Source organism: Phocoena phocoena, chromosome 13 (assembly GCF_963924675.1).
Source record: "Phocoena phocoena chromosome 13, mPhoPho1.1, whole genome shotgun sequence".
In the NCBI taxonomy this organism is placed as follows: domain Eukaryota; kingdom Metazoa; phylum Chordata; class Mammalia; order Artiodactyla; family Phocoenidae; genus Phocoena; species Phocoena phocoena.
In genome coordinates, this window is record NC_089231.1 from 33,476,781 (window position 1) to 33,498,680 (window position 21,900).

Genomic DNA, 21,900 nt, shown 5'->3' on the forward strand with positions numbered 1-21,900 from the left:
CTGGGGAATAGGCTCAAGGGAGTTTAGATTGGTCTGAGGAGAGATAAAAGGCTCCCCCAGCTAATGGAAAGAACTTGAGGAGCATGAGTGTGAGGGTGTGTGGCAAGTTCCAGAAAAAAACAAAAACGAAAAAAAGACAATGGTTTGTGTGACTAGAGGGATATAATGAGAGACGGGGCTGAGAAATCTACACCCACTGAAGGGCTATGTTCTACTTTGGTAGAAATAGGACTGAATTGATGCCCTGCCGTTAGGCTGTAGCGCTGCTAGGATTGCATCGATCTTCCTGTTTGTACTGTTTGTAACTATAGCCCCATCTTAAGTATTTCTAATTGAGAAACAAAGCCTCAGGAAACCGAAACTTAACCAGCCGCTCTCGCTTCTGTAACTATGCTTGCTGAACCTCCTTTTGCAACCATCCAACCAATCAGACGGTGACTAGTGTCTTTGTTTAAAAGTTAGCCAATCAGTACTCCCCACCCCTGGAAAGCCCCGCAGAAGGTCCCGAGTTTGTTTGTACCTGTCTATAAAAGAGCTGTACTAAACTCCATCGGGACCTCTTAGCGTCACCGGCAACGAGTGCGCGGAGGTCCAGGTTCGAACCTGCAATAAAAGACCCTTGCCGTTTGGCTTTGACTCTTGTCTCTGGTGGTCTTGTGGAGGGGTCTCGCGACCGTGGGCATTTCATTTGGGGGCTCGTCCGGGATGCCCCCAAGCCCACCAGACATCAGGTCAACGGGTCATCGCTGACAACCGATTGGTAAGTAAGCTGGCTCAAGGTACCTTATGTTTTGGGGACTAGGACAGTCCTGGCGGACGCGCTATAGGACACCTAGTCGGGCGTGGTTGGAGACGTCCACCGCGACCCATCTGGGGGTTGATAGCCCATCTGAAGCGCGCACGCGATAACCTCCCTTCTTCCTTTTACAGGCTCCTCTATTGGGACTGCTCTTAATCACTTTCGTTTTCAGAATAACCTTTTCTAACCAATCTCTTCCAGGACCTAAACATGGGCCAAACACAGAGTACCCCTCTCTCCCTCCTTCTCACTAATTTTGGGGATGTGAAATCCCGAGGACACTACCTCAGTCTGGACATCCGGAAAAGAAAACTTATTACCTTCTGCCGCTCTGAATGGCCAACTCTCGGGGTTGGTTGGCCTACCGAGGGTACCTTTTGTCTTCCTATAGTCCTAAAAATTAAATCTAGAGTTTTCTTACCAGGGAAAGAAGGCCATCCGGACCAAATCCCCTACATCTTGGTATGGCAGGACCTGGTAGAAAACCCACCTCCCTGGATGGCCCCCTTTTTGTCAGCAGGGACATATAAGATCCTTACGGCCCGACCAACTAAACCTCCCAAGCCTCAGACCTCAACCGCACCCATACTTTCTGACAGCCAAGACCTCCTTCTCATAGAACCCCCCCCATATCAACATCCTCCTTTGGCCCCACAACCGGTCCCCCTTCCTGCTCCTGACCCTGCTCCTCTCCCCTTGGAAGAACCTCCTGTGGCCCCTCCCGAGGGGCCACCCAGGTCAGAACCGGAGGACCGAGAGGCAGAGGCACTGCCGGCCCTCCTGCCCAATGAAAATAACTCCCCTGGGCCGGCTGGACGCACCCGTGGACGCACTCAGCGCGACCCAGGGTTCCGCCATCCAGATTCCACCACAGCCCTACCCCTGCGAGAAATAGGCCCTCCCCATGAGACAGGGAACCCCCGACTCCAATATTGGCCATTCTCTACCAGTGACTTATATAATTGGAAAACCCAGAATGCTCGTTTTTCTGATAATCCTAAAGACTTGATAGCTCTTCTAGATAGTGTTATGTTTACTCATCAGCCCACCTGGGATGACTGCCAACAGCTTCTCCGGATCCTGTTCACTACCGAGGAACGAGAACGAATCCAGCTGGAGGCAAGAAAACTGGTTCCTGGAGATGATGGTCAACCCACCGCTAACCCTGATCTTATTAATGCAGCCTTTCCCTTAACTCGCCCCCCGCAGGATGATTGGGACTATAACACCGGAGAAGGTAGGGGACGACTGCTCATTTATCGCCAGACTCTAATGGCGGGTCTCCGGGCTGCCGCGCGCAAGCCCACTAATTTGGCCAAGGTATATTCAATTGTACAAGGTAAAACAGAAAGTCCCTCCTCTTACTTAGAAAGATTAATGGAAGCCTTTAGGCAATATACCCCTATGGATCCAGAGGCTCCCGAAAATCAGGCTGCCGTTGTAATGTCCTTCGTTAACCAGGCAGCCCCTGATATTAAAAAGAAACTCCAGAAGTTAGAAGATCTGGAGGGCAAACAGATACAGGACCTACTCCGTATTGCTCAGCGCGTCTTTAATAACCGAGACGCCCCAGAGGATAAACAACTTAAAGCCACTGAGAAAATGACTAAGGTCCTGGCCGCCATTGTTCAGAAAGATCAAGGGGGCCCCCCAGCCACTCGACCTCCCAGGCGACCATTGGACAGAGATCAATGTGCCTATTGCAAGGAAAAAGGCCATTGGGCTCGGGAATGCCCCAAAAAAAGGCAGCCGCGCCCCAACCAGGGGCAATGGCAACCGAAGGTCACCACCCAGTCCTGTTTACACATGATGCAGAGTAGGGGGGACGGGGTTCGGACCCCCTCCCCGAACCCAGGGTAACCCTACAAGTGGAGGGGAAACCAGTCCAATTCCTGGTGGATACAGGGGCACAGCATTCGGTCTTGGTTAAGCCCCATGGGAAAATTTCTGACAAAACCTCCTGGGTCCAGGGAGCTACGGGAGTTAAACGTTACCCCTGGACCACTCAGAGAACTGTGGACTTGGGCACGGGAAAAGTAACCCACTCCTTTCTGGTCATTCCCGATAGCCCTTGCCCCTTACTGGGGAGAGACTTACTTACTAAAATGGGAGCACAAATTCATTTTCGGTCAGAGGGGCCGATCATAACAGACCCTCACAACCAACCCATATCTGTGCTCACCCTGAACTTGGAAGATGAGTACCGACTTCACCAGGAACCACCCTCCCAAAATCAAGATATAAAGTCATGGCTTCAGCAGTTCCCCGAAGCATGGGCAGAAACAGGTGGGATGGGACTAGCCAAACATCGCCCAGCCCTATTCATAGAAATCAAACCAGGGGCAGATCCTGCACGTGTCCGACAATATCCCATGCCCATAGAGGCCAAAACTGGTATCACTCCACATATTCGCCGGCTTCTTGACCTAGGTATACTGCGTCCCTGCCAGTCGGCCTGGAACACACCCCTGCTGCCAGTCCGCAAACCTAACAGTAAAGACTACCGCCCAGTACAGGACCTGAGGGAAGTTAACAGACGAGTCATAGACATCCATCCTACTGTACCCAATCCATATACTCTTTTGAGCGCCCTTAGTCCAGAAAAACAATGGTATACTGTGCTGGACCTCAAAGATGCCTTTTTTAGTTTACCCTTAGCACCCAAAAGTCAAGAACTCTTTGCCTTCGAATGGTCGGATCCCGAGAGAGGCATAAACGGACAACTCACCTGGACCAGACTTCCCCAAGGATTGAAGAACTCACCTACCTTGTTTGATGAGGCCCTACACGAGGATCTCAGTGAGTACAGGAGACAAAACCCCAATATAACCCTCCTACAGTATGTTGATGATCTCTTAATAGCTGCTGGGACCGCTGAAGCCTGCCTGTAGGCAACCAGAAACCTCCTACAGACTCTCGGCACCCTGGGATACCGGGCCTCTGCCAAAAAGGCACAGATCTGCAGGCCTGAGGTAACTTACCTGGGATACCTACTGAAAGGGGGGCAACGATGGCTCACAGATGCACGGAAAGAGACTGTCCTCCGCATCCCCAGACCCACCACGCCTCGACAGGTGAGAGAATTTTTGGGGTCAGCTGGGTTCTGCCGTTTATGGATACCCAAATTTGCTGAAATGGCCAAACCACTATACTTAGCCACCAAAGAACAGACGCCCTTTGAATGGACAGAGGAGGCTGAGCAATCGTTTCAGCAGATCAAAACTGCCTTGCTATCCGCACCCGCCCTGGGTCTGTCTCCCTGATGTCTCCAAACCCTTCCACCTCTTTGTGGATGAAAACAAAGGCATAGCTAAGGCCGTGTTGACCCAACCCCTCGGTCCTTGGACCAGGCCTATCGCTTACCTATCAAAGAAATTGGACCCCGTGGCTGCAGGCTGGCCTCCTTGCCTCCGGGTGATCGCCGCCACAGCCCTAATCGTAAAGGATGCCAACAAACTAACTATGGGACAGGAATTACATGTCACCACCCCCCACGCCATCGACGGGGTTCTCAAACAGCCTCCCGACCGATGGATGAGCAATGCTCGATTGGTCCACTACCAGGGTCTACTGTTAAATCCTCTCAAAATCAGCTACACTCCACCACGGGCTTTAAACCCTGCCTCTCTATTACCTGACCCAGACTTAGACTCCCCACTCCATGATTGTGCAGAGGTACTGGCTCAGATCCATGGGGTTCGGGAAGACCTACGTGACCAGCCCCTATTAGATGCACAAGTCACATGGTTCACTGACGGCAGCAGTTTTGTCCAGCAAGGTCAGAGGTATGCGGAGGCAGCGGTAACATCGGAAACTGACATGATATGGGCGAAGACTCTCCCCCCAGGGACCTCAGCCCAAAAAGCTGAATTAATTGCCCTGACCCAAGCTCTCAAGATGAGCAAAGACCAAAAAGCCACCATATATACAGACAGCCGGTATGCTTTCGCTACCGCACACATACATGGGGCAATATACCGAGAGCGGGGACTACTCACAGCAGAGGGCAAAGACATCAAGAACAAAGAGGAAATCCTGGCCTTGCTAGCGGCCATATGGGAACCCAAAAAGTTAGCCATTGTACATTGCCTGGGGCATCAAAAACCCACAAATCCAGTCGCCCGGGGCAACAATTTGGCAGACCAGACGGCTCGAAAGGCGGCATACACTCCAATACCATTACTTCCCCTACAACTGCTGGATCCAGGGCCCCGGGAATTACCGCCCCAACCCGACTACTCGGAAGATGACATTAGATGGATAAACAAACTCCCTCTAACCCAGGTTAAAGACGGATGGTGGTGGGACGCTAAGAACAATATCCTCCTTCCAGAAAAACTAGGAACCTTGGTCCTTGAACGGATCCATCGTAGCACCCACTTGGGCACCCGACGGCTACAGGATCTCATCAGACAGACTGGACTTAAAATTAAAAATGTCTCCGAAAAAACTGAACGACTGGTTGCTGGCTGTGCAGTCTGCCAACTCCATAATGCTAACACCCACCCACCAACCGCTGGCATCCGGGAAAGAGGGAACCAGCCCGGAGCCTACTGGGAAGTGGACTTCACGGAGGTAAAGCCTGGCAAATATGGATATAGATATTTACTGGTGTTTATAGATACCTTTTCAGGTTGGACTGAGGCATTCCCGACCAAGAATGAGACAGCACAAATAGTAGCTAAAAAGCTACTAGAAGAAATCCTGCCCAGGTATGTCTGATAGGGTCAGACAACGGGCCGGCCTTCGTTTCTAAGGTAAGTCAGGATCTGGCTTCCATACTTGGGGCTGATTGGAAATTACATTGTGCATACCGCCCCCAGAGTTCAGGACAGGTAGAAAGAATGAATAGAACTCTAAAAGAGACCTTGACTAAATTAACCATGGAGACTGGCGCTAACTGAGTAGTCCTACTCCCCTACGCTCTGTTTAGGGTGCGAAATTCCCCCTATAAGCTAGGATTTACCCCCTATGAAATAATACATGGTAGGCCTCCTCCTATTATCCCTAACCTAAAGACCAACCTTATCCAATCGGACCCAGAAAATAATCTCCTGTCTTCCCTCCAAGCCTTACAGCGGATACATGAGACAATCTGGCCCAAACTAAAAGAGCTATATACAACAGGACCCCCGCCTACTCCACACCAGCTCCGACCAGGTGACTGGGTCCTTGTCAAACGCCATCGACAAGAGACCCTAGAACCCAGGTGGAAAGGACCTTACCAGATCATCCTGACAATGCCAACGGCCATCAAGGTGGACAGCATAGCTGCCTGGATCCATTACACCCACGTCAAGCCGGTGGACCCACTCTCTGACCTCATCAAGTCCACTAAAGCTGACGTCACCTGGACGGTTGATCGGAGTAAGGACAATCCCCTCAAACTGACCTTACGCCATACCCTCCCCCATGAGGACCAAGGTACTGCTGATAGCTCTAATGATAGTCCTAACCCTCAACCCTCGGGCCACGAGGGGAGGATTCAACCCCCCCCAATAAGAATGCTTTAATGCAACAACTATATGGTGCACCGTGCGAGTGCAGGGGAGGTACTAGCGAGACTCCTGTTGTTCCCCGAAGGTATACTCATATGCAGGATTGCGGGGGAATAACTGCATACCTTGTTCAGGTATATGGAGGCACTGGGGTCAAAACCAGCTGGCAATGCCACCATAAGCCTAAACCACTCCCCCCCCGAGCTATTTGCCCCTGTTCTACTTTTCAGGAATCAATGCATAGCACGTGCTACTCCTCTTACCAGCAATGTACAGGGACCAATAACAAGACTTATTTCACAGCCACACTACAGAATAAAAAAAGTCCCACCATTAGTGATAATAATAAATACCTTCAGGCTGGATGCATTGGCACTCCCGGGACCCCGGTGTGCTGGAATACCAGGGCCCCCATACATATGTCAGATGGTGGAGGGCCCCAAGACGAAGTGCACCAGATAGAAACCCTAAGACAAATAGAAAAGGCCTATCAGGATCTGTACCCACAGCTCAGCTACCACCCCCTAATTCTCCCTAAGGTCAATCCCTCTGAACTGGACCCCCCAAACCACGACTATACTAGAAGCTACTTTTGCGCTTTTAAATACCACCAACCCCAACTTAGCACAAGATTGCTGGCTCTGCCTTCCTCAAGGACCGCCCTGCCCTATAGCCATCCCCATTTTCGCCAATTTAAACATCAGCAAACAATGTAACCCAACTTTACTCCCCGAGCCGTTTCCCACACAATTTTCAAAGTTTTCAACTACCTTTAATACCTCATGCTTTGTCAAGAACGATTCCCTCTCTAACGCCAGTATTGACTTGGGAATCCTTTCATCTACTGGATGTAGTCAGTATATCCCCGTAAACTCCTCCCTCTGTAGTCCTAACACCACTGTCTTTGTGGAAATAACCTAGCATACACCTATTTACCCCAGAACTGGACAGGGGTCTGCAACCTAGCCACCCTCCTCCCTAATGTAGACCTGATCTCGGGAGACACTCCATTGCCCATTCCCAGCTTTGGCCTTTGGGCAGGAAGAACCAAACGAGCCATTACAGCCATACCCCTCCTGGTAGGACTAGGAGTTACAGGAGCTGTGACCACAGGGAGTACAGGTCTTGGGGTCTCCCTTCACTCCTATAATCAGCTGTCTAGACAATTAATAGAAGATGTAGAAGCCCTCTCTGGAACCATTCAGGACTTACAGGACCAATTAGATTCGCTGGCCGAGGTGGTCCTACAAAATAGGAGGGGCTTAGACTTGCTGACAGCTGAACAGGGTGGGATATGCCTCGCCCTAAAAGAAAAATGTTGTTTTTATGCAAATAAATCAGGCATTGTAAGAAACAAAATTCACCAGCTCCAGGAAGACTTAGCCCGCCGCCGGAAAGAATTAGCGGACAATCCCCTTTGGTCAGCATTTCATGGGATGCTTCCCTTCCTCCTCCCCTTCCTGGGCCCTCTACTATGCCTCCTTTTCCTCCTCACTATAGGCCCCTGTATATTCAACAAAATCATGGATTTCGTCCGAAAAAGAATAAACACAGTTCAGCTAATGGCATTAAGATCACAATATCAGCCATACGAGGACTTAGAAAATGAAGAAACTGAGCCTTGAGGACCCAAGATTGGCTCCTCTGGTTCATGAAAGAAGGGGGAATGAAGGGCTATGTTCTACTTTGGTAGAAATAGGACTGAATTGATGCCCTGCCGTTAGGCCGTAGCGCTGCTAGGATTGCATCGATCTTCCTGTTTGTACTGTTTGTAACTATAGCCCCATCTTAAGTATTTCTAATTGAGAAACAAAGCCTCAGGAAACCGAAACTTAACCAGCCGCTCTCGCTTCTGTAACTATGCTTGCTGAACCTCCTTTTGCAACCATCCAACCAATCAGACGGTGACTAGTGTCTTTGTTTAAAAGTTAGCCAATCAGTACTCCCCACCCCTGGAAAGCCCCGCAGAAGGTCCCGAGTTTGTTTGTACCTGTCTATAAAAGAGCTGTACTAAACTCCATCGGGACCTCTTAGCGTCACCGGCAACGAGTGCGCGGAGGTCCAGGTTCGAACCTGCAATAAAAGACCCTTGCCGTTTGGCTTTGACTCTTGTCTCTGGTGGTCTTGTGGAGGGGTCTCGCGACCGTGGGCATTTCATTTGGGGGCTCGTCCGGGATGCCCCCAAGCCCACCAGACATCAGGTCAACGGGTCATCGCTGACAACCGATTGGTAAGTAAGCTGGCTCAAGGTACCTTATGTTTTGGGGACTAGGACAGTCCTGGCGGACGCGCTATAGGACACCTAGTCGGGCGTGGTTGGAGACGTCCACCGCGACCCATCTGGGGGTTGATAGCCCATCTGAAGCGCGCACGCGATAACCTCCCTTCTTCCTTTTACAGGCTCCTCTATTGGGACTGCTCTTAATCACTTTCGTTTTCAGAATAACCTTTTCTAACCAATCTCTTCCAGGACCTAAACATGGGCCAAACACAGAGTACCCCTCTCTCCCTCCTTCTCACTAATTTTGGGGATGTGAAATCCCGAGGACACTACCTCAGTCTGGACATCCGGAAAAGAAAACTTATTACCTTCTGCCGCTCTGAATGGCCAACTCTCGGGGTTGGTTGGCCTACCGAGGGTACCTTTTGTCTTCCTATAGTCCTAAAAATTAAATCTAGAGTTTTCTTACCAGGGAAAGAAGGCCATCCGGACCAAATCCCCTACATCTTGGTATGGCAGGACCTGGTAGAAAACCCACCTCCCTGGATGGCCCCCTTTTTGTCAGCAGGGACATATAAGATCCTTACGGCCCGACCAACTAAACCTCCCAAGCCTCAGACCTCAACCGCACCCATACTTTCTGACAGCCAAGACCTCCTTCTCATAGAACCCCCCCCATATCAACATCCTCCTTTGGCCCCACAACCGGTCCCCCTTCCTGCTCCTGACCCTGCTCCTCTCCCCTTGGAAGAACCTCCTGTGGCCCCTCCCGAGGGGCCACCCAGGTCAGAACCGGAGGACCGAGAGGCAGAGGCACTGCCGGCCCTCCTGCCCAATGAAAATAACTCCCCTGGGCCGGCTGGACGCACCCGTGGACGCACTCAGCGCGACCCAGGGTTCCGCCATCCAGATTCCACCACAGCCCTACCCCTGCGAGAAATAGGCCCTCCCCATGAGACAGGGAACCCCCGACTCCAATATTGGCCATTCTCTACCAGTGACTTATATAATTGGAAAACCCAGAATGCTCGTTTTTCTGATAATCCTAAAGACTTGATAGCTCTTCTAGATAGTGTTATGTTTACTCATCAGCCCACCTGGGATGACTGCCAACAGCTTCTCCGGATCCTGTTCACTACCGAGGAACGAGAACGAATCCAGCTGGAGGCAAGAAAACTGGTTCCTGGAGATGATGGTCAACCCACCGCTAACCCTGATCTTATTAATGCAGCCTTTCCCTTAACTCGCCCCCCGCAGGATGATTGGGACTATAACACCGGAGAAGGTAGGGGACGACTGCTCATTTATCGCCAGACTCTAATGGCGGGTCTCCGGGCTGCCGCGCGCAAGCCCACTAATTTGGCCAAGGTATATTCAATTGTACAAGGTAAAACAGAAAGTCCCTCCTCTTACTTAGAAAGATTAATGGAAGCCTTTAGGCAATATACCCCTATGGATCCAGAGGCTCCCGAAAATCAGGCTGCCGTTGTAATGTCCTTCGTTAACCAGGCAGCCCCTGATATTAAAAAGAAACTCCAGAAGTTAGAAGATCTGGAGGGCAAACAGATACAGGACCTACTCCGTATTGCTCAGCGCGTCTTTAATAACCGAGACGCCCCAGAGGATAAACAACTTAAAGCCACTGAGAAAATGACTAAGGTCCTGGCCGCCATTGTTCAGAAAGATCAAGGGGGCCCCCCAGCCACTCGACCTCCCAGGCGACCATTGGACAGAGATCAATGTGCCTATTGCAAGGAAAAAGGCCATTGGGCTCGGGAATGCCCCAAAAAAAGGCAGCCGCGCCCCAACCAGGGGCAATGGCAACCGAAGGTCACCACCCAGTCCTGTTTACACATGATGCAGAGTAGGGGGGACGGGGTTCGGACCCCCTCCCCGAACCCAGGGTAACCCTACAAGTGGAGGGGAAACCAGTCCAATTCCTGGTGGATACAGGGGCACAGCATTCGGTCTTGGTTAAGCCCCATGGGAAAATTTCTGACAAAACCTCCTGGGTCCAGGGAGCTACGGGAGTTAAACGTTACCCCTGGACCACTCAGAGAACTGTGGACTTGGGCACGGGAAAAGTAACCCACTCCTTTCTGGTCATTCCCGATAGCCCTTGCCCCTTACTGGGGAGAGACTTACTTACTAAAATGGGAGCACAAATTCATTTTCGGTCAGAGGGGCCGATCATAACAGACCCTCACAACCAACCCATATCTGTGCTCACCCTGAACTTGGAAGATGAGTACCGACTTCACCAGGAACCACCCTCCCAAAATCAAGATATAAAGTCATGGCTTCAGCAGTTCCCCGAAGCATGGGCAGAAACAGGTGGGATGGGACTAGCCAAACATCGCCCAGCCCTATTCATAGAAATCAAACCAGGGGCAGATCCTGCACGTGTCCGACAATATCCCATGCCCATAGAGGCCAAAACTGGTATCACTCCACATATTCGCCGGCTTCTTGACCTAGGTATACTGCGTCCCTGCCAGTCGGCCTGGAACACACCCCTGCTGCCAGTCCGCAAACCTAACAGTAAAGACTACCGCCCAGTACAGGACCTGAGGGAAGTTAACAGACGAGTCATAGACATCCATCCTACTGTACCCAATCCATATACTCTTTTGAGCGCCCTTAGTCCAGAAAAACAATGGTATACTGTGCTGGACCTCAAAGATGCCTTTTTTAGTTTACCCTTAGCACCCAAAAGTCAAGAACTCTTTGCCTTCGAATGGTCGGATCCCGAGAGAGGCATAAACGGACAACTCACCTGGACCAGACTTCCCCAAGGATTGAAGAACTCACCTACCTTGTTTGATGAGGCCCTACACGAGGATCTCAGTGAGTACAGGAGACAAAACCCCAATATAACCCTCCTACAGTATGTTGATGATCTCTTAATAGCTGCTGGGACCGCTGAAGCCTGCCTGTAGGCAACCAGAAACCTCCTACAGACTCTCGGCACCCTGGGATACCGGGCCTCTGCCAAAAAGGCACAGATCTGCAGGCCTGAGGTAACTTACCTGGGATACCTACTGAAAGGGGGGCAACGATGGCTCACAGATGCACGGAAAGAGACTGTCCTCCGCATCCCCAGACCCACCACGCCTCGACAGGTGAGAGAATTTTTGGGGTCAGCTGGGTTCTGCCGTTTATGGATACCCAAATTTGCTGAAATGGCCAAACCACTATACTTAGCCACCAAAGAACAGACGCCCTTTGAATGGACAGAGGAGGCTGAGCAATCGTTTCAGCAGATCAAAACTGCCTTGCTATCCGCACCCGCCCTGGGTCTGTCTCCCTGATGTCTCCAAACCCTTCCACCTCTTTGTGGATGAAAACAAAGGCATAGCTAAGGCCGTGTTGACCCAACCCCTCGGTCCTTGGACCAGGCCTATCGCTTACCTATCAAAGAAATTGGACCCCGTGGCTGCAGGCTGGCCTCCTTGCCTCCGGGTGATCGCCGCCACAGCCCTAATCGTAAAGGATGCCAACAAACTAACTATGGGACAGGAATTACATGTCACCACCCCCCACGCCATCGACGGGGTTCTCAAACAGCCTCCCGACCGATGGATGAGCAATGCTCGATTGGTCCACTACCAGGGTCTACTGTTAAATCCTCTCAAAATCAGCTACACTCCACCACGGGCTTTAAACCCTGCCTCTCTATTACCTGACCCAGACTTAGACTCCCCACTCCATGATTGTGCAGAGGTACTGGCTCAGATCCATGGGGTTCGGGAAGACCTACGTGACCAGCCCCTATTAGATGCACAAGTCACATGGTTCACTGACGGCAGCAGTTTTGTCCAGCAAGGTCAGAGGTATGCGGAGGCAGCGGTAACATCGGAAACTGACATGATATGGGCGAAGACTCTCCCCCCAGGGACCTCAGCCCAAAAAGCTGAATTAATTGCCCTGACCCAAGCTCTCAAGATGAGCAAAGACCAAAAAGCCACCATATATACAGACAGCCGGTATGCTTTCGCTACCGCACACATACATGGGGCAATATACCGAGAGCGGGGACTACTCACAGCAGAGGGCAAAGACATCAAGAACAAAGAGGAAATCCTGGCCTTGCTAGCGGCCATATGGGAACCCAAAAAGTTAGCCATTGTACATTGCCTGGGGCATCAAAAACCCACAAATCCAGTCGCCCGGGGCAACAATTTGGCAGACCAGACGGCTCGAAAGGCGGCATACACTCCAATACCATTACTTCCCCTACAACTGCTGGATCCAGGGCCCCGGGAATTACCGCCCCAACCCGACTACTCGGAAGATGACATTAGATGGATAAACAAACTCCCTCTAACCCAGGTTAAAGACGGATGGTGGTGGGACGCTAAGAACAATATCCTCCTTCCAGAAAAACTAGGAACCTTGGTCCTTGAACGGATCCATCGTAGCACCCACTTGGGCACCCGACGGCTACAGGATCTCATCAGACAGACTGGACTTAAAATTAAAAATGTCTCCGAAAAAACTGAACGACTGGTTGCTGGCTGTGCAGTCTGCCAACTCCATAATGCTAACACCCACCCACCAACCGCTGGCATCCGGGAAAGAGGGAACCAGCCCGGAGCCTACTGGGAAGTGGACTTCACGGAGGTAAAGCCTGGCAAATATGGATATAGATATTTACTGGTGTTTATAGATACCTTTTCAGGTTGGACTGAGGCATTCCCGACCAAGAATGAGACAGCACAAATAGTAGCTAAAAAGCTACTAGAAGAAATCCTGCCCAGGTATGTCTGATAGGGTCAGACAACGGGCCGGCCTTCGTTTCTAAGGTAAGTCAGGATCTGGCTTCCATACTTGGGGCTGATTGGAAATTACATTGTGCATACCGCCCCCAGAGTTCAGGACAGGTAGAAAGAATGAATAGAACTCTAAAAGAGACCTTGACTAAATTAACCATGGAGACTGGCGCTAACTGTGTAGTCCTACTCCCCTACGCTCTGTTTAGGGTGCGAAATTCCCCCTATAAGCTAGGATTTACCCCCTATGAAATAATACATGGTAGGCCTCCTCCTATTATCCCTAACCTAAAGACCAACCTTATCCAATCGGACCCAGAAAATAATCTCCTGTCTTCCCTCCAAGCCTTACAGCGGATACATGAGACAATCTGGCCCAAACTAAAAGAGCTATATACAACAGGACCCCCGCCTACTCCACACCAGCTCCGACCAGGTGACTGGGTCCTTGTCAAACGCCATCGACAAGAGACCCTAGAACCCAGGTGGAAAGGACCTTACCAGATCATCCTGACAACGCCAACGGCCATCAAGGTGGACAGCATAGCTGCCTGGATCCATTACACCCACGTCAAGCCGGTGGACCCACTCTCTGACCTCATCAAGTCCACTAAAGCTGACGTCACCTGGACGGTTGATCGGAGTAAGGACAATCCCCTCAAACTGACCTTACGCCATACCCTCCCCCATGAGGACCAAGGTACTGCTGATAGCTCTAATGATAGTCCTAACCCTCAACCCTCGGGCCACGAGGGGAGGATTCAACCCCCCCCAATAAGAATGCTTTAATGCAACAACTATATGGTGCACCGTGCGAGTGCAGGGGAGGTACTAGCGAGACTCCTGTTGTTCCCCGAAGGTATACTCATATGCAGGATTGCGGGGGAATAACTGCATACCTTGTTCAGGTATATGGAGGCACTGGGGTCAAAACCAGCTGGCAATGCCACCATAAGCCTAAACCACTCCCCCCCCGAGCTATTTGCCCCTGTTCTACTTTTCAGGAATCAATGCATAGCACGTGCTACTCCTCTTACCAGCAATGTACAGGGACCAATAACAAGACTTATTTCACAGCCACACTACAGAATAAAAAAAGTCCCACCATTAGTGATAATAATAAATACCTTCAGGCTGGATGCATTGGCACTCCCGGGACCCCGGTGTGCTGGAATACCAGGGCCCCCATACATATGTCAGATGGTGGAGGGCCCCAAGACGAAGTGCACCAGATAGAAACCCTAAGACAAATAGAAAAGGCCTATCAGGATCTGTACCCACAGCTCAGCTACCACCCCCTAATTCTCCCTAAGGTCAATCCCTCTGAACTGGACCCCCCAAACCACGACTATACTAGAAGCTACTTTTGCGCTTTTAAATACCACCAACCCCAACTTAGCACAAGATTGCTGGCTCTGCCTTCCTCAAGGACCGCCCTGCCCTATAGCCATCCCCATTTTCGCCAATTTAAACATCAGCAAACAATGTAACCCAACTTTACTCCCCGAGCCGTTTCCCACACAATTTTCAAAGTTTTCAACTACCTTTAATACCTCATGCTTTGTCAAGAACGATTCCCTCTCTAACGCCAGTATTGACTTGGGAATCCTTTCATCTACTGGATGTAGTCAGTATATCCCCGTAAACTCCTCCCTCTGTAGTCCTAACACCACTGTCTTTGTGGAAATAACCTAGCATACACCTATTTACCCCAGAACTGGACAGGGGTCTGCAACCTAGCCACCCTCCTCCCTAATGTAGACCTGATCTCGGGAGACACTCCATTGCCCATTCCCAGCTTTGGCCTTTGGGCAGGAAGAACCAAACGAGCCATTACAGCCATACCCCTCCTGGTAGGACTAGGAGTTACAGGAGCTGTGACCACAGGGAGTACAGGTCTTGGGGTCTCCCTTCACTCCTATAATCAGCTGTCTAGACAATTAATAGAAGATGTAGAAGCCCTCTCTGGAACCATTCAGGACTTACAGGACCAATTAGATTCGCTGGCCGAGGTGGTCCTACAAAATAGGAGGGGCTTAGACTTGCTGACAGCTGAACAGGGTGGGATATGCCTCGCCCTAAAAGAAAAATGTTGTTTTTATGCAAATAAATCAGGCATTGTAAGAAACAAAATTCACCAGCTCCAGGAAGACTTAGCCCGCCGCCGGAAAGAATTAGCGGACAATCCCCTTTGGTCAGCATTTCATGGGATGCTTCCCTTCCTCCTCCCCTTCCTGGGCCCTCTACTATGCCTCCTTTTCCTCCTCACTATAGGCCCCTGTATATTCAACAAAATCATGGATTTCGTCCGAAAAAGAATAAACACAGTTCAGCTAATGGCATTAAGATCACAATATCAGCCATACGAGGACTTAGAAAATGAAGAAACTGAGCCTTGAGGACCCAAGATTGGCTCCTCTGGTTCATGAAAGAAGGGGGAATGAAGGGCTATGTTCTACTTTGGTAGAAATAGGACTGAATTGATGCCCTGCCGTTAGGCCGTAGCGCTGCTAGGATTGCATCGATCTTCCTGTTTGTACTGTTTGTAACTATAGCCCCATCTTAAGTATTTCTAATTGAGAAACAAAGCCTCAGGAAACCGAAACTTAACCAGCCGCTCTCGCTTCTGTAACTATGCTTGCTGAACCTCCTTTTGCAACCATCCAACCAATCAGACGGTGACTAGTGTCTTTGTTTAAAAGTTAGCCAATCAGTACTCCCCACCCCTGGAAAGCCCCGCAGAAGGTCCCGAGTTTGTTTGTACCTGTCTATAAAAGAGCTGTACTAAACTCCATCGGGACCTCTTAGCGTCACCGGCAACGAGTGCGCGGAGGTCCAGGTTCGAACCTGCAATAAAAGACCCTTGCCGTTTGGCTTTGACTCTTGTCTCTGGTGGTCTTGTGGAGGGGTCTCGCGACCGTGGGCATTTCATTTGGGGGCTCGTCCGGGATGCCCCCAAGCCCACCAGACATCAGGTCAACGGGTCATCGCTGACAACCGATTGGTAAGTAAGCTGGCTCAAGGTACCTTATGTTTTGGGGACTAGGACAGTCCTGGCGGACGCGCTATAGGACACCTAGTCGGGCGTGGTTGGAGACGTCCACCGCGACCCATCTGGGGGTTGATAGCCCATCTGAAGCGCGCACGCGATAACCTCCCTTCTTCCTTTTACAGGCTCCTCTATTGGGACTGCTCTTAATCACTTTCGTTTTCAGAATAACCTTTTCTAACCAATCTCTTCCAGGACCTAAACATGGGCCAAACACAGAGTACCCCTCTCTCCCTCCTTCTCACTAATTTTGGGGATGTGAAATCCCGAGGACACTACCTCAGTCTGGACATCCGGAAAAGAAAACTTATTACCTTCTGCCGCTCTGAATGGCCAACTCTCGGGGTTGGTTGGCCTACCGAGGGTACCTTTTGTCTTCCTATAGTCCTAAAAATTAAATCTAGAGTTTTCTTACCAGGGAAAGAAGGCCATCCGGACCAAATCCCCTACATCTTGGTATGGCAGGACCTGGTAGAAAACCCACCTCCCTGGATGGCCCCCTTTTTGTCAGCAGGGACATATAAGATCCTTACGGCCCGACCAACTAAACCTCCCAAGCCTCAGACCTCAACCGCACCCATACTTTCTGACAGCCAAGACCTCCTTCTCATAGAACCCCCCCCATATCAACATCCTCCTTTGGCCCCACAACCGGTCCCCCTTCCTGCTCCTGACCCTGCTCCTCTCCCCTTGGAAGAACCTCCTGTGGCCCCTCCCGAGGGGCCACCCAGGTCAGAACCGGAGGACCGAGAGGCAGAGGCACTGCCGGCCCTCCTGCCCAATGAAAATAACTCCCCTGGGCCGGCTGGACGCACCCGTGGACGCACTCAGCGCGACCCAGGGTTCCGCCATCCAGATTCCACCACAGCCCTACCCCTGCGAGAAATAGGCCCTCCCCATGAGACAGGGAACCCCCGACTCCAATATTGGCCATTCTCTACCAGTGACTTATATAATTGGAAAACCCAGAATGCTCGTTTTTCTGATAATCCTAAAGACTTGATAGCTCTTCTAGATAGTGTTATGTTTACTCATCAGCCCACCTGGGATGACTGCCAACAGCTTCTCCGGATCCTGTTCACTACCGAGGAACGAGAACGAATCCAGCTGGAGGCAAGAAAACTGGTTCCTGGAGATGATGGTCAACCCACCGCTAACCCTGATCTTATTAATGCAGCCTTTCCCTTAACTCGCCCCCCGCAGGATGATTGGGACTATAACACCGGAGAAGGTAGGGGACGACTGCTCATTTATCGCCAGACTCTAATGGCGGGTCTCCGGGCTGCCGCGCGCAAGCCCACTAATTTGGCCAAGGTATATTCAATTGTACAAGGTAAAACAGAAAGTCCCTCCTCTTACTTAGAAAGATTAATGGAAGCCTTTAGGCAATATACCCCTATGGATCCAGAGGCTCCCGAAAATCAGGCTGCCGTTGTAATGTCCTTCGTTAACCAGGCAGCCCCTGATATTAAAAAGAAACTCCAGAAGTTAGAAGATCTGGAGGGCAAACAGATACAGGACCTACTCCGTATTGCTCAGCGCGTCTTTAATAACCGAGACGCCCCAGAGGATAAACAACTTAAAGCCACTGAGAAAATGACTAAGGTCCTGGCCGCCATTGTTCAGAAAGATCAAGGGGGCCCCCCAGCCACTCGACCTCCCAGGCGACCATTGGACAGAGATCAATGTGCCTATTGCAAGGAAAAAGGCCATTGGGCTCGGGAATGCCCCAAAAAAAGGCAGCCGCGCCCCAACCAGGGGCAATGGCAACCGAAGGTCACCACCCAGTCCTGTTTACACATGATGCAGAGTAGGGGGGACGGGGTTCGGACCCCCTCCCCGAACCCAGGGTAACCCTACAAGTGGAGGGGAAACCAGTCCAATTCCTGGTGGATACAGGGGCACAGCATTCGGTCTTGGTTAAGCCCCATGGGAAAATTTCTGACAAAACCTCCTGGGTCCAGGGAGCTACGGGAGTTAAACGTTACCCCTGGACCACTCAGAGAACTGTGGACTTGGGCACGGGAAAAGTAACCCACTCCTTTCTGGTCATTCCCGATAGCCCTTGCCCCTTACTGGGGAGAGACTTACTTACTAAAATGGGAGCACAAATTCATTTTCGGTCAGAGGGGCCGATCATAACAGACCCTCACAACCAACCCATATCTGTGCTCACCCTGAACTTGGAAGATGAGTACCGACTTCACCAGGAACCACCCTCCCAAAATCAAGATATAAAGTCATGGCTTCAGCAGTTCCCCGAAGCATGGGCAGAAACAGGTGGGATGGGACTAGCCAAACATCGCCCAGCCCTATTCATAGAAATCAAACCAGGGGCAGATCCTGCACGTGTCCGACAATATCCCATGCCCATAGAGGCCAAAACTGGTATCACTCCACATATTCGCCGGCTTCTTGACCTAGGTATACTGCGTCCCTGCCAGTCGGCCTGGAACACACCCCTGCTGCCAGTCCGCAAACCTAACAGTAAAGACTACCGCCCAGTACAGGACCTGAGGGAAGTTAACAGACGAGTCATAGACATCCATCCTACTGTACCCAATCCATATACTCTTTTGAGCGCCCTTAGTCCAGAAAAACAATGGTATACTGTGCTGGACCTCAAAGATGCCTTTTTTAGTTTACCCTTAGCACCCAAAAGTCAAGAACTCTTTGCCTTCGAATGGTCGGATCCCGAGAGAGGCATAAACGGACAACTCACCTGGACCAGACTTCCCCAAGGATTGAAGAACTCACCTACCTTGTTTGATGAGGCCCTACACGAGGATCTCAGTGAGTACAGGAGACAAAACCCCAATATAACCCTCCTACAGTATGTTGATGATCTCTTAATAGCTGCTGGGACCGCTGAAGCCTGCCTGTAGGCAACCAGAAACCTCCTACAGACTCTCGGCACCCTGGGATACCGGGCCTCTGCCAAAAAGGCACAGATCTGCAGGCCTGAGGTAACTTACCTGGGATACCTACTGAAAGGGGGGCAACGATGGCTCACAGATGCACGGAAAGAGACTGTCCTCCGCATCCCCAGACCCACCACGCCTCGACAGGTGAGAGAATTTTTGGGGTCAGCTGGGTTCTGCCGTTTATGGATACCCAAATTTGCTGAAATGGCCAAACCACTATACTTAGCCACCAAAGAACAGACGCCCTTTGAATGGACAGAGGAGGCTGAGCAATCGTTTCAGCAGATCAAAACTGCCTTGCTATCCGCACCCGCCCTGGGTCTGTCTCCCTGATGTCTCCAAACCCTTCCACCTCTTTGTGGATGAAAACAAAGGCATAGCTAAGGCCGTGTTGACCCAACCCCTCGGTCCTTGGACCAGGCCTATCGCTTACCTATCAAAGAAATTGGACCCCGTGGCTGCAGGCTGGCCTCCTTGCCTCCGGGTGATCGCCGCCACAGCCCTAATCGTAAAGGATGCCAACAAACTAACTATGGGACAGGAATTACATGTCACCACCCCCCACGCCATCGACGGGGTTCTCAAACAGCCTCCCGACCGATGGATGAGCAATGCTCGATTGGTCCACTACCAGGGTCTACTGTTAAATCCTCTCAAAATCAGCTACACTCCACCACGGGCTTTAAACCCTGCCTCTCTATTACCTGACCCAGACTTAGACTCCCCACTCCATGATTGTGCAGAGGTACTGGCTCAGATCCATGGGGTTCGGGAAGACCTACGTGACCAGCCCCTATTAGATGCACAAGTCACATGGTTCACTGACGGCAGCAGTTTTGTCCAGCAAGGTCAGAGGTATGCGGAGGCAGCGGTAACATCGGAAACTGACATGATATGGGCGAAGACTCTCCCCCCAGGGACCTCAGCCCAAAAAGCTGAATTAATTGCCCTGACCCAAGCTCTCAAGATGAGCAAAGACCAAAAAGCCACCATATATACAGACAGCCGGTATGCTTTCGCTACCGCACACATACATGGGGCAATATACCGAGAGCGGGGACTACTCACAGCAGAGGGCAAAGACATCAAGAACAAAGAGGAAATCCTGGCCTTGCTAGCGGCCATATGGGAACCCAAAAAGTTAGCCATTGTACATTGCCTGGGGCATCAAAAACCCACAAATCCAGTCGCCCGGGGCAACAATTTGGCAGACCAGACGGCTCGAAAGGCGGCATACACTCCAATACCATTACTTCCCCTACAACTGCTGGATCCAGGGCCCCGGGAATTACCGCCCCAACCCGACTACTCGGAAGATGACATTAGATGGATAAACAAACTCCCTCTAACCCAGGTTAAAGACGGATGGTGGTGGGACGCTAAGAACAATATCCTCCTTCCAGAAAAACTAGGAACCTTGGTCCTTGAACGGATCCATCGTAGCACCCACTTGGGCACCCGACGGCTACAGGATCTCATCAGACAGACTGGACTTAAAATTAAAAATGTCTCCGAAAAAACTGAACGACTGGTTGCTGGCTGTGCAGTCTGCCAACTCCATAATGCTAACACCCACCCACCAACCGCTGGCATCCGGGAAAGAGGGAACCAGCCCGGAGCCTACTGGGAAGTGGACTTCACGGAGGTAAAGCCTGGCAAATATGGATATAGATATTTACTGGTGTTTATAGATACCTTTTCAGGTTGGACTGAGGCATTCCCGACCAAGAATGAGACAGCACAAATAGTAGCTAAAAAGCTACTAGAAGAAATCCTGCCCAGGTATGTCTGATAGGGTCAGACAACGGGCCGGCCTTCGTTTCTAAGGTAAGTCAGGATCTGGCTTCCATACTTGGGGCTGATTGGAAATTACATTGTGCATACCGCCCCCAGAGTTCAGGACAGGTAGAAAGAATGAATAGAACTCTAAAAGAGACCTTGACTAAATTAACCATGGAGACTGGCGCTAACTGTGTAGTCCTACTCCCCTACGCTCTGTTTAGGGTGCGAAATTCCCCCTATAAGCTAGGATTTACCCCCTATGAAATAATACATGGTAGGCCTCCTCCTATTATCCCTAACCTAAAGACCAACCTTATCCAATCGGACCCAGAAAATAATCTCCTGTCTTCCCTCCAAGCCTTACAGCGGATACATGAGACAATCTGGCCCAAACTAAAAGAGCTATATACAACAGGACCCCCGCCTACTCCACACCAGCTCCGACCAGGTGACTGGGTCCTTGTCAAACGCCATCGACAAGAGACCCTAGAACCCAGGTGGAAAGGACCTTACCAGATCATCCTGACAACGCCAACGGCCATCAAGGTGGACAGCATAGCTGCCTGGATCCATTACACCCACGTCAAGCCGGTGGACCCACTCTCTGACCTCATCAAGTCCACTAAAGCTGACGTCACCTGGACGGTTGATCGGAGTAAGGACAATCCCCTCAAACTGACCTTACGCCATACCCTCCCCCATGAGGACCAAGGTACTGCTGATAGCTCTAATGATAGTCCTAACCCTCAACCCTCGGGCCACGAGGGGAGGATTCAACCCCCCCCAATAAGAATGCTTTAATGCAACAACTATATGGTGCACCGTGCGAGTGCAGGGGAGGTACTAGCGAGACTC

At 50.9% G+C, this 21,900-nt stretch overlaps 3 protein-coding genes across 3 annotated transcripts in view; all 3 read left to right on the plus strand.

The window, feature by feature from the left end:
• Positions 1-1,009: 1,009 nt before the first annotated feature.
• Positions 1,010-8,722, plus strand: LOC136132545 (uncharacterized). Its single transcript, XM_065889449.1, is given in 7 exon segments — positions 1,010-1,169; positions 1,503-2,568; positions 2,604-4,047; positions 4,049-5,511; positions 5,733-6,223; positions 7,219-7,717; positions 8,698-8,722. Coding segments are annotated over 7 exon segments (5,148 nt in total).
• A 54-nt stretch (positions 8,723-8,776) lies between these two features.
• Positions 8,777-13,288, plus strand: LOC136132546 (uncharacterized). Its single transcript, XM_065889450.1, is given in 4 exon segments — positions 8,777-8,936; positions 9,270-10,335; positions 10,371-11,814; positions 11,816-13,288. Coding segments are annotated over 4 exon segments (4,143 nt in total).
• A 161-nt stretch (positions 13,289-13,449) lies between these two features.
• Positions 13,450-21,900, plus strand: part of LOC136132547 (uncharacterized) — a 172,847-nt gene continuing 164,396 nt past the window's right edge. Inside the window, 6 exon segments of the mRNA XM_065889451.1 lie at positions 13,450-13,990; positions 15,052-15,351; positions 17,037-18,102; positions 18,138-19,581; positions 19,583-21,045; positions 21,267-21,757. Of these exon segments, the coding sequence (XP_065745523.1) occupies positions 13,450-13,990; positions 15,052-15,351; positions 17,037-18,102; positions 18,138-19,581; positions 19,583-21,045; positions 21,267-21,757 (5,305 nt within the window).